This window comes from Mastomys coucha, unplaced genomic scaffold (assembly GCF_008632895.1).
Source record: "Mastomys coucha isolate ucsf_1 unplaced genomic scaffold, UCSF_Mcou_1 pScaffold12, whole genome shotgun sequence".
NCBI lineage: Eukaryota > Metazoa > Chordata > Mammalia > Rodentia > Muridae > Mastomys > Mastomys coucha.
This window is the reverse complement of record NW_022196894.1, coordinates 57,309,923-57,322,383: the sequence shown is the minus strand read 5'-3', so window position 1 is coordinate 57,322,383 and position 12,461 is coordinate 57,309,923. Positions and strand designations below refer to the sequence as shown.

The window sequence follows — 12,461 nt, the reverse complement described above, 5'->3', positions numbered from 1 at the left end:
GACAAAATGGCAACCAACAAATTGGGAAAAGATCTTTACCAATCTTATATCTGATAGAGGGCTAATATGCAAGGTATACAAAGAACTCAAGAAGCTAGACTCCAGAGAACCAAATAACCCTATTTAAAAATGGGGTACAAAGCTAAACAAAGAATTCTCAATTGATGAACACTGAATGGCTAAGAAGCACCTAAAGAAATATTCAATATCCTTAGTCATCAGGGAAATGCAAATCAAAACAACTCTGAGATTCCACCTCACACCTGTCAGATTGGCTAGAATAAAAGACTCAGGGGACAGCAGATGCTGGAGAGGTTGTGGAGAAAGAGGAACATTATTTCATTGCTGGTGGGATTGCAAACTGGTACAGACATATTTTTTATACAGTCTAAAGAAAAAGCATTTTCCAGCAAACATTGGAGAGATGTGTTTTCGGTTGTGTTCTACATGATAGCATGGTAATTTGGATTTTTCTGAATTACAAGAAATGTAATGTGTTTGGTTTAAACAAATGATTTTTTTGTTTGTTTGTTTGTCTTTTAAGGTGAATTTGGAGAAGTCTGCAGTGGACGTTTGAAGACACCAGGAAAAAGGGAGATCCCAGTTGCTATTAAAACATTAAAAGGTGGCCACATGGACCGACAAAGAAGAGATTTTCTAAGAGAAGCTAGCATCATGGGTCAGTTTGACCACCCAAACATCATTCGCCTAGAAGGTGTTGTCACTAAAAGTAAGTTCCTGGTTTTCCTCACTATTTCTCATACAGTGCTCTTAGTTTTTATAAAAACTTAATAACAATACCAAGTTGCTAGGTCAGTGACTTCATTCAGGTGCTGGCTTCTGACCTCTCTTCTCAGTGTCTGCCTCTAGGCCATGGCATTATCAGAGTTTGCATGGGTTACCACAAAGCTTGGAAAAGGCATCACCTCTAAACTTTGCTCATTTGGCTTAGCATAATGTCTTAGGAGGAAAGGGTTATACTTTTCTAAATGTCAATATTAATAGAAGACTGACCAACAACATTTGATTCATTAAAGTAAAATATTACTCCTTAGAAATACATTTCATAGACAAGTATAAAATGCTTTATCATAGAGTAAAACATTTCCAGAAGAAATTCTATATGGAAGTCTGCTCTATTAATAGCATTATGAATAAATTATTATAGTTGGTATAAAGTAAAGTATAAGATAACTGCTGAAATAACAATTCTGCTATTACAGAAATAGTGGAATCAAGGTCATTGTTTTGAAAGAAAATTACTTTTAAATCTAAAATTAGTCATATGCTTTAAGTAATTGGCAGCATAGTGCACATATTTGAACAATGATAATGGCAGAAAATGTAACAATATGTATCCATTTTTATTTACTAATAAACTAAACATAAAACCCAACAGAATTATCATTGAATTTTCCATAAAAATTATTTAGTTATTTAAAGTAATATTTTTATTATTTACAGAATTAAAATGTTGTTAACAACCACTGAGAATATGAGTGGGGTCTGGAGTGATGGATCAGTGGTTAAGAGCACATCCTACCTACTCTTGCAGAGAACAGAGGCTGAGTTCCTAGAACCCACTGCCAAATCAAAAACATATGTAATTTCAGTTCCAGTGATTTTGATGATTTCTTTATGATACCATAAGCTCTTGTACATATGTGATGAATATAAACTCATCTAAACACACACACAAAAGTAAAATATGTAAATAAATAAACATTTTTTCAAACCATTTAAGGGACATTAAAATTTTGCTATAGTTAAAAATAAGAAAACTCAATAACTTAAAAAATATGTGCTGAACTTTCCATCTGAAATCTCTTCTATATTCTTCGCCCAAGGCATTGGTAGAATGTTGCTCAAAAGAGCAGATTACTGGCAGCAGCAGTAGTTCAGATAGCATGGAAGAGAGTTCAAGATGATAATCATTATAGTGGACTTTTATTGTAGTGACTTAAGTTTTTCAATATTCACCCATATATACTTCTCAACCACAATTACATTGTACTCAGACATGTGACCAACATTGACCACTGGGACATTAGCAAGGGTGGGGCACATGGCATTTTATGTATTATTTGTAGTCTATAATTCTTCCTGAAATCCAACTTCCATGTTGAAAGAAAGCAGTCCATGCAGTATTGCAGGAAGAAGCCTAGCAAGGTAGGAAGGCTTTGCACACAGTCTGAGTTTAATCTCAAGGTACCAGCAGGAACTGACTGCTTCAGTTGTCCTCTGACCTTAACACCCATGTTGTGACTTGCATATGGCCATATCCACATCTCTCTTACACTCACCTCACACACATGTTAAATGTCTTACACACGCGCACATGCACACACACACACACACACACACACACAAGCACAAACACATGCATAAACACACACACACACTGACTTGGATGGACAGATGGATGGATGGATGGATGGATGGATGGATGGATGGATGGATGGATGGATGGATGGACAGATGGATGAACAGATGGATGGACAAACAGATAGATGATAGATTTTTAAAAAACATAGAATCAGGTACTTTACTCCAGCCAAAATGCTAGACAGCACTAAATGCCGGGCTTGTAAGTGAACCATCTCAAATATTACATCCCAACCCAAGTTCCCCTGCCCCTGCATAGGTACCTGCAGCTATGGCTATTTGGCAGGGCAAAGAAACCAAATCAAGTCAATCTAGTAAACCCAAGAAATGATGAGAGGGTTTTTCTTTAAAAAAAAAAAATTGTTTCTTTATTGATTCTTAAAAAAAAAATTATACAATGTATTTTGAGTATATTTATATTCTTACTTTTTCCTTTAACTCCTCTGAAATCTACTCCAAGTTTGTGTCTTTTCTTTTATGCTCCCCACATACTCCTGCACTACATCCAATGGAGTATTCTAAATATACTAGGGGCCACACCCATAAAGAAAAGTGACTCTCCCACTCCTGAAAGTCTAATTGTCCATATCTCCTCAGGTGGAAGTGGAGATTTGAGTTCCTCTACCATTCTGGAATGTTGACTGGGTTAATCTTGTACAAGTCTTATACAGCATAGTTGCTGTGAGTTCATAAGTTCAGCTGTTTATTAGATCCAGAATACACTACTTAACTCTTGTCCTCCCTGATCTCTGGCTCTTAAAGTCTTTTCTCTCTCACGTATGTTGTGGTTCCTTTGTCTTGTGGGTTAGAGTAGTGATCTAGATGACACACACCACTAACACTTACGTTATCACTTTGAACCACCATCCACTACACAAAGATGCTTTTTGATGAGGAAAAAAAAACTATGCTGATCTATGCATAGAGAAATACAACTATGACCATGTATACTAGTGGCACAAATGTTATAAGGCTTAGCAACTACAGATTAAGGCCTGCTCTATAGGAGGAAATGTATGTCTGAAACTACAAATTTGACTAATGACACATGGTTGGGGAGCCTAAATATCCTAGGAATGAACTTACTAGTATTATGTTGTTAGATGCATAGTATCCAAATGCCTGTTAAATTCGTGTAAAATTGTTTTTAAGCCATTAAATTTAAAATTGTTTCTTTCACAGCAATAAATGACCAAATCAATGAATCATTATTGGAATTCTGCTTTTGCCAGTTAAGATCTGTACACATTGGATAAATTATTTAACTTCTCTATACTGAAATTTCATGTCTGTAAAACAAAACTAAACTCACCCAGATATCATTGATTAGAGTTCTCTTTTTTTAAGACTTTGAATTATTTCTATACAAATTAAATCTATAAATGTATACTGAATTTAGCATCATTTTCCTGTCATTAGCTTGACCATTTCAAATGATTCCTTTGTTTTTACATTTATATTTTCATGAAAAATTTATTTTTGAGGATACCTTATAAATTAAGTTTGATGCCAAAATTCTCATATGTGAGTTTACACATAGAATGTCTAAAATTAAGAGACCGGCAATAGACTCAAAATTTGGAAAGTAAGAGACCTTTATTTTCTTTGATTAATAGATAAAATCTTATCAAGTAAATGCTAGGATTTCATCCATATGTTATCATATATTATATATAGCATATTTATATGTATATCTAAATTAGGACCTGTAAAAAGGCTCTACAAAATGGGGAAATTAATTCTATGTAAGTCAGTATATCCTTGATGACAATGAGCACTATAGTTTTAACTGCTAAGAGCAAGCCCCATAGGGGAGTGTTGAGGCGCTGTAGGGTACATTGTGGGGATGAGAGAAAAGCAATTCCGGCAATAATCGGTGATCCTGCTTGTACTGTTATCAGCTTGAGTCAAGTGCTATGGGATTATTAGAAGAAAAGCAATAAATAAATGAATACCTCATTCCCATAAATACACAGTAATTGTTCCAGGATTGCTCTTAAGTAGCTAAGAGATAGCTAGCAATTAATGTTCCCTAAAGACGCCCCAACTGCATAAAAGATACTGATGAAGATAATGATGAAGTACAAGGGCCTGATTGTAAATAGATTGTCCTGGGGTCTGGGAAACAAATACATTGAATCTCCATTAAAAGTGATATAAGATTATAAATAAAAACCATCAGACCATTCGTCTACAATTTCTTGTTTAATGTATGTTTTTGTCTTATGTATAGCCTTTTCTTTTAGACACACACATGATACAGGTCTTTGAATCACTTCTGCTCCTCCATATGTTCACATATAACTGCTTTTATTTTAAACTGGAAAGCTAAATGATTGAAGATTCCATCATGCAAAAACTTTGTCTGATAAAAATTGATCCTCTTTAATATGAATCATATCACAATTTTACTAGATATAACTGATGGAAAGAAAGATGAATCAGTTATAACTGCATGTGCAACATATACTCTTCCTCCAGGAAGCAAAGAGAAGCCATCAGTTGGAGGACAGGCTTGTCATCATCGGTAGCATAGGTAGTAATGATATGTAACTGATAGTTATCAGTGACATTAGTTACATCATCAAGAGGCAAAGGCTACCTTTCTATAAGAAGTTAAGAATTGCTGATGAATTAGTGGTGGAGAAATTCAGCACAATAACTGTGAGACAGACAACAAGGTCTATCTTCCAGCTAAGTAAAAAAGCACATTTACAACATTTACAAGCACTAACTATATCGCCTAAATAACAAACTCAGTAAAGTGGAACAGAAGTCATCCCTCGTAGCAAACAAATTCCCAAAGATAATTCCATGTCATTCTAAGACATTCTTTAAAGATCCCATGGCTCATTAAAACTAAAGCTATAATAGAAACTTCTAGAGTTACTCAAAACCTTTTTATGTTCAAGAATGTTATAAACTACTCACAGAGACTTTTTATGAACATACATAACAGAATAAATTCTACTCAGTCAAAAAGCATTGTACTACATGCTCTAAAAGAGGTTCCTAATTCTAGAATTGCTTTATTCTTGTTAAGTAAAGGTAATCGTCCAAACTTCCACTGTTAAAGCAACTGCTTCACCAGCTAATTATTTATGGAATAGTCACCAAACCTCCCTAGGGCTTAGATTTTTATTTTCCTCTGAATGAAAGAAAAGTTCAGAGTAGAAAACATAGCGGTCAAATGTAACCCTAATAAATCCTGTTCCCTTAACAAAGAGACATAAGATGCTCATAAGGAAAGCTTATCCCATGATGGCTGATCCCTCCAAGATCATTATAAATTTCTGTTCATGCTGATAATTTAAAAATGTTAGTGACATTCAAGATGAAAAGCATGAAATGTTCAACAAAAATTTTTAATTTATAATACACACATTGGAAAAATATGGGGAAATTTATCTGTAAGCAACATTACAGTTTGGATAGTACATTAGTCAGCTTTCTGTAACTGCAATGCAATATTTGATATTATTTAACTGATAAAATAATAGGCCTACTGTTGCTAAGAGTTTTAAAAGTTCTAGCGTGTGATTGATTAGCTACAATAGTTAGGGTCTTTCTAACGGCACCAGGTGAAGGAAAGTGATGCTTATTCAAGCCAAAGAACTACAGGGGAAATGGTGACCAGCCCTCAGAACCACATTTGATGGTATCATCAACTGGACTGGGCTGGCACATGCATGGATCTTTATTTCCTGATGCCATGGGACAAGTTCCACCCAGTGAAGATGAACTAACTGATCCTTCTTTTGTACACTTTTGTTAATAGAGTAATAAGATGGAGCTAAACACTGAAGGAGACAAAAAAAAAATCTAATTCTATAAACACGTTTTAGATAGCAAGAGAGAATTGAATGCAAAGAGGGAGCGAAATCATGAGAAGAATAGTATGAGTATTCTAGGCAGAGACAGTAAATTGTTTTAAGCCTGAATCAGTGCTTAGCATGTTTGTGAAATGGCAAGAAAGCTAGCAAAAGTAGTAAGTATCAATTAATTACATAATGAAAAAAAAAAGACAAAATAGCAAGGAAGCCAGTGTGGTAAGACAAGAAAAAACAGGTGGGAAAAGAAATTGTATTAATATCTATTTTGAAAGGAGTAGATTTAAGGCCTATTTTTCAAAACTTAAGTGAGGTACTTTGGTTATTGCCTGATTATATGATAGATGAGGAGAAAAGGTCATATTCAAATGGCTTCTAATCATATTATTCCTGTAAGAAAGAGGATGGAAAGGAGAATGGGGAAAGAAAGGGAACAGATTTAGAGAAAACAGTACTTTCTTGTTTGAACATGACTGCATTTAACTAAAGATTTCCAGGAAGTCCTTGAAGCCTGGCAAGGAGCTTCAGTCACAGATGCAAATGAAAAAGCATTTAGCAGACTGGGGATGGTTAGTAGCTGATGTAGAGAAGGTGTGATCCGCTGGAAGAGGACTGCATTAAAACGCCATATGTATGAAATTCTCAGGAAATATACTTAATCAGGAAAAAACACAAAAAGAAAAAGAAAATTACTCAAAAAGAGAAGCTAAGACAGAAGAGAAGTAACCAGCAACAGAAAGCGTAGGTCTGTCAGAGCAAGAGAGAGAGGTCCCTAGAATAAAATGAGCTAGGGAGCCAACTACAATAAGGACCAAGAAGCATCCTTTGTTTAAAAAAAAAATTTCAGAAAAATATACTCCATTCAGCTCACTCACTATTGGCAGAGCTAGACAGAAAAACATTTGAGGCATGCTAATGCTGCAAACTGATAGCTTTGAAAATAGTCAAGGTTGCTGCTATATTAAATTCAAAATGATTAACATTCATTAAAGCCTTCACTCGTTCAGATAATTGTATTAAATGACAAACTACAGGATTCCAGGCACTTTCCCAAGTACTGGGATTCACGATTGAGTAGGAAAGGGCAAATCCTGTCCTCCTGGGTCAGAAGTTCCAAGAGTTGGGCTGGAGAGATGGCTCAGGGGTTAAGGACACAACTATTCTTCCAGAGGTCCTGAGTTCAACTCCCAACAACCACATGGTAGCTTACAACTGTGGTAGCTTATAACTATATATACTGAGATATGATGTTCTTTTGGAATTCAGGTCTTCCTGCAGGCAGAATACTGCATACATACATACATACATACATACATAACGTACATACATACATATACATACATAAATCTAAAAAATTTGTAAAAAAAAAAATTTAAAAAGGAAGTCTAGAGTTTCATTCTTTTTTTAAAAGATTTATTTATTTATTTCATGTATGTGAGTACACTGTCACTGTCTTCAGAAATACCAGAAGAAGGCATCAGATCCCCATTACAGATGGTTGTGAGCCAACATGTGGTTGTTGAGAATTAAACTCAGGACCTCTGGAAGAGCAGTCAGTGCTTGAGTTTCATTCTTAAATCAAGCATTCATTTTGAATGACAAAGAATTTCCAATTTATTCTCATTTCTCCTATGCTTCTCTTTCTACATCCTGGAAAAGACTGGATAAAAATCACAGCTCAGGACTAAGGCAGGCACCTGTGGTTAGCAGGTGATGAACTCCTGAGCAGAAGTCTATCTGAAGTTTCTACCTTCCTTTGCTTCGATGCTGTAGAACACAGATTCATCTGTCAAGATGGTTGGTAGAGGACTGGGGATGAGTATTTGTGATAGATGCTGAGGAAATGTTGGAAGCAAACTGACCAAAAAGATTTTGATGTCACCAAAATCTAAAGAAACTAGACCGTGATGACACAACCTGCTTCCCCGCTACCAAGAAAGGAAAAAGGAATAGGGGTGTGAGGAAAGTGGTGAGCCAGAGACAGAAGTGCATAGGAATGGTAGCGAAAGGAGAAGGTGGGTAAATTTTCTGGACTTTCTTCTCCTATTAGCCTTAAGTATTTACTCTGCTGTTGCTGAAAATGGTTAATGAATTATTCCTGTGTGATTTCAGGAGACTCTGGGGATTTGTAGAACACTTACTGCAAAGTATTTGCTCTTGGGATTATAACATATACACACAGCTAAACAAAATAAATTGTATGTGACTGCAGCAACTAATTACAAGATGGCACAGCCTGTGGCCTTCTTGCCACACACACTCTGTTCAAGCACTGCCGGGGCTATCTAGGAAATTGGAAAAATGTATCGGGGTGTTTTTCCTGAGTCTCTCTTTTTATAAAAAAAGATAATAATAATAAGTATTTTTTTTCTGTATGCAAGAGAAATATATTCTTGTCCCTTCAGTGTTTAAGTATCTGGGTTTCTTCAATGTCACCCACTTAAATCACTTCTGTAGATCTACCTCCAGCATCTTCCCCGTCCTGGTTCTCTGTCCCTAATCCTGCTAATGAAGTGTGATAGGTTGTGATAAGTAGTGAGATCTTTCAGAAAGAAATCTAATAAGTTGTTGGCTAGGAAAGTAACGCTGTAAACTGCAGGAGCTAAGAGAGAAAAGAGACTACAAATAAAATTGTATTCATTCAAAATATCTCCTTTAAGAATAAAGCCATCCAAAAAGTAAAATCATGTTCATTTTCAGAAAGAAAAAAAAATCCCATCGCTTTCATCCCTAAAATAAGTTTGGTCTGAGTAGAGAGCACGATGCATCTAAATTTGGGGAGACTTAGAAACAAAGTAGATAAATCCATGTTCTAGGCATGAATTTGCTGCCATGCATTCAAGAGGATACGAATCTGCCAGCCAGCCCAAGGAGAGGGCACTTTGGTCATGACTAAGCCTTACATAAGCCTTAGGTAGGGCTGGTTAAAGACTTGTAAAAGTCACCAAATGACGATGGAGCCTCCTGTGTGATTTTTTTTTTTTATCTTCAGAAGTACCTGTGGAATCAATGATAGAAATTTAACACAGTCTTTCTTTATTGTGTAGGATTTTCCAAAGGGCTTAAGATTAAACCCGAGCTGAACCTAAGTCAATGCTGTCTGGTGCTGTTGCAGCTGCTGCTGCTTTTTAGAATATGTTGCTGTGACACTGACTCCATTTTTATCTCAATATAACTTCAGACCTAGAAAGAAAATGTTATGCAAGACATACTTTTCACACAACTTTCAGCCAGTTCCTTGTGATAACCGCACAATTAATATCAAAGTCAAGAAACGACCCAAGTGTGGTGGCACATGCTTGTAGTCCCAGCTCATAGAAAGCTGAATCAGGAGGCTCACACCTTTGAGGTTAGTCTGGGCAATATACTAGTATCTTCTAAGAAAGAAGGAGAGAGAGGAGGGTGAGAAGGAAGGCAGAGAGGTGGGGCAGATCTTACTGTAGTCTCATTCTGCCTTGCCAGGGATACTCCTGTTTCTGCTCTATTATCAGTTCCAGGCTCCTGGGTAGAATTTATGTCACATCTTTTCAGTCTCTTCCCATCCCATCTGTGAGAGTTCTTTGGGCTTCTTTGTCTTTGACCTCGGCACTGTCCATGAGTACTGATCAGGCCATTTTCTGAATGTCCTCCCCATTAATATCTGTAGTTCTCACGAGGATATGCAGCTCTCCCTTGGTTGGCAGGAAGTCTGCAGGAAGGACACACCTCACTGAGTGCAGTGTGGGAGGGGATAACGCCCTGAACACCTCATTCTTTAGGAAGCCAACTCCTACATCACACTTTAAAGCAACTTCACCCTCCTTTGGAAGTAATGTGTAATTGGACAACAGATAATTTAGACTATGAAAATAATCTATTCTCAAATTTGTGATTATTACTTCTATCATCTATTAATAGGCACTGTCTGCCACAGTTATCTCAGTTGTATTCTGATGATAACTTTTCCGTTTCTGTTTTCTCTATATAGTTTGCTAATTAGAACCCTTCTTTAAGGCAAAACAGATTCATAATGTTGTGTAGTAGAATTATACATGTTCATTCTCTTATCAGGATGATCTTGAAATCCACCCATAGCAATAGTTGATTGCTGTTCCTGTTTGTTTTACATATGGTAGTTGGAGGGCATCTGAATTTTTGCAATTTAGGTGTTCATTTATGAAACATCTCTAACCATATGAGCACAAGTTTCTATGAGAAGGTATATTTACATCTATCTTGGGTAAATATTTAGCTGTGAGATGACTGAACCATAAGTACATATTTAACATCACAAAAAAATTCCAGATACCTGGATGGAACTGCACATTTTCCTTGTCCACTAGTGATTAGGCTCATTGCAGGTGTATGGTATCACTTGTCATGGTTGGAAAAAACAAACAAAAAGGTTAGCTGTTCTGGTGAACTTTCTGGGAAACCTTATTTGCATTTTCCTAATGACTAATGAATCTGTGCATCTTTCAGAGCTCTACTTCGTCCCTATTTCTCCTTTATTGGGGCATTTTCAATTTTGCCTACCTTTTTTAATTGTGATTTTTATATTATGCTTAATTTTTCTGCATAAAATACTTTGTCAATAATGTGATTTTTGCAGGGTTTTTTTTTCTAGTTTGAAGTCCTTCTCTTCATTTTCCCACCAGTATCATTTATAAAGAAATTTTCCTTATATTAATTTTGATATAATATAGTTTGCTAGATTTTTAAATGGATTGATTATGCTTATGGCACTATACAAAAACTCTCTTCAGCTAGCCGACAGAAGGGTTCTAATTAACAAATCCACTATACTCAGCCTTGATTCTTTCTGCATTCAAGCAGCCTCACGCTAAGACCCTCCAGCATCTGAGTTGTTCTCCTGAACTCGGAGCAAGCAAATGTCTCCGTAACAGATTCTCAGGGATTATGATGACCCTGGTGGAAATACTAAACGTAGCACACTGTGTAACCTTATCTTCTTGGAGTTTACTTTTGTGAGCCACTTTTATTTTCTGTTTTCTCCCAAATCTGCCTTACAAACCCCAATATGGAGTTTATATTTATTTATTTTTGAATGAAGGTTATCCCGTGGTATACAGGAATAAGGGGTCAAGCATGCCTTAATTTATAAGAACAGGTGGTACTTTACCCTTCCATGCTAAAGGGAATGAAGAGGCTGATTTTTCTAGTTCTTATCTGTAACTCCATCTAGCGTCAGCCATGTTCATGTAAGACTGACAGCTTTCCCATACTTGTGTTTGTCTGGACTTAGCATGCTCTCCTACCTCTCAGCAATCATCACACTGGAGAAATTTCCTTTTCTAAAGCTACGTTACACACTAGTCGAATGTGGCTTTTCTACAGAAGCAAGTTGACAACATGACTGCATGACTAATTTACATATAGAAATATTAAATATTCCCAAGCATTACTTAGTGTGTATCTCACGAAGATGTGTAAATGATAATCCCAACAACTCAGTCTCAGCTCAGGCACGGATATATAAGTGCAACATCGGGCCCTCTGGTTCGAGTCTTAACAGTAGGGCCTCTTTAGCCCACTCTAAGTTGAGATAAAGCAACAGAATTGTGTGAATGAATTGACATTTTTACGAGCTAACATCAATCACAAGAGTGCATTTGTTCATTGTTCAATCATCACAAATGTCAACAAAAAGCATTAGTGATATTTTTCTCTACTTCACTAGATGAGATGACTATTTCAAGATTCCTATCCAGGAATTTAATGTATTGACCTTTCCCCTAAACATTAATAAGCATGATTCTTTTGAAATAAGTTCAGTTTTCATTTTGACATGGCCATATATTATACAAGACATGCTGTTGTGTTTGCTCCAGCAATCCATATGTACAGCGGTCTATTGCTCCTCAGTGGCTTTGTCATTATTTCATAGAGTTGATGCCTGAACCATTCCATTACACAGAAATGAAAGTATACATAAATGCTCCCCATTCGCTACTGCCTCCTAATATATAGATTTTATACTGTGGTGAAAAATCCCAAAATATGCCCTAGAGAAGAAAGGCTAAGTGAGAAGTGGAGGACTGAAGAACTAAGTGTAAGTAAGGCAACTTACAGAGAGGCGGCATCAGCAGAAAGGATAGATTATGTCTTAGCTTCTACAAGAAAATGAATACATTTTCCTGAAAAGGGATCTGAAGTTAGTAGCGCTATTGCTTAAGTGTTACTAAGCAAATATGGTGAAACAAAACCAAAGTTTCAGTCCTTTGAGGTCTAGTGTTCCAATTACCC

General features: G+C 36.2%; 1 protein-coding gene across 5 annotated transcripts in view; it reads left to right on the top strand.

The window, feature by feature from the left end:
• Positions 1–12,461, top strand: part of Epha6 (EPH receptor A6) — a 922,972-nt gene that overhangs the window by 686,559 nt on the left and 223,952 nt on the right. For all 5 annotated transcript variants that reach the window (XM_031364192.1, XM_031364193.1, XM_031364195.1 and 2 more), the window contains one exon: positions 545–730. In XM_031364192.1, the coding sequence (XP_031220052.1) occupies positions 545–730 (186 nt within the window). The remainder of the gene's footprint in view (positions 1–544; positions 731–12,461) is intronic.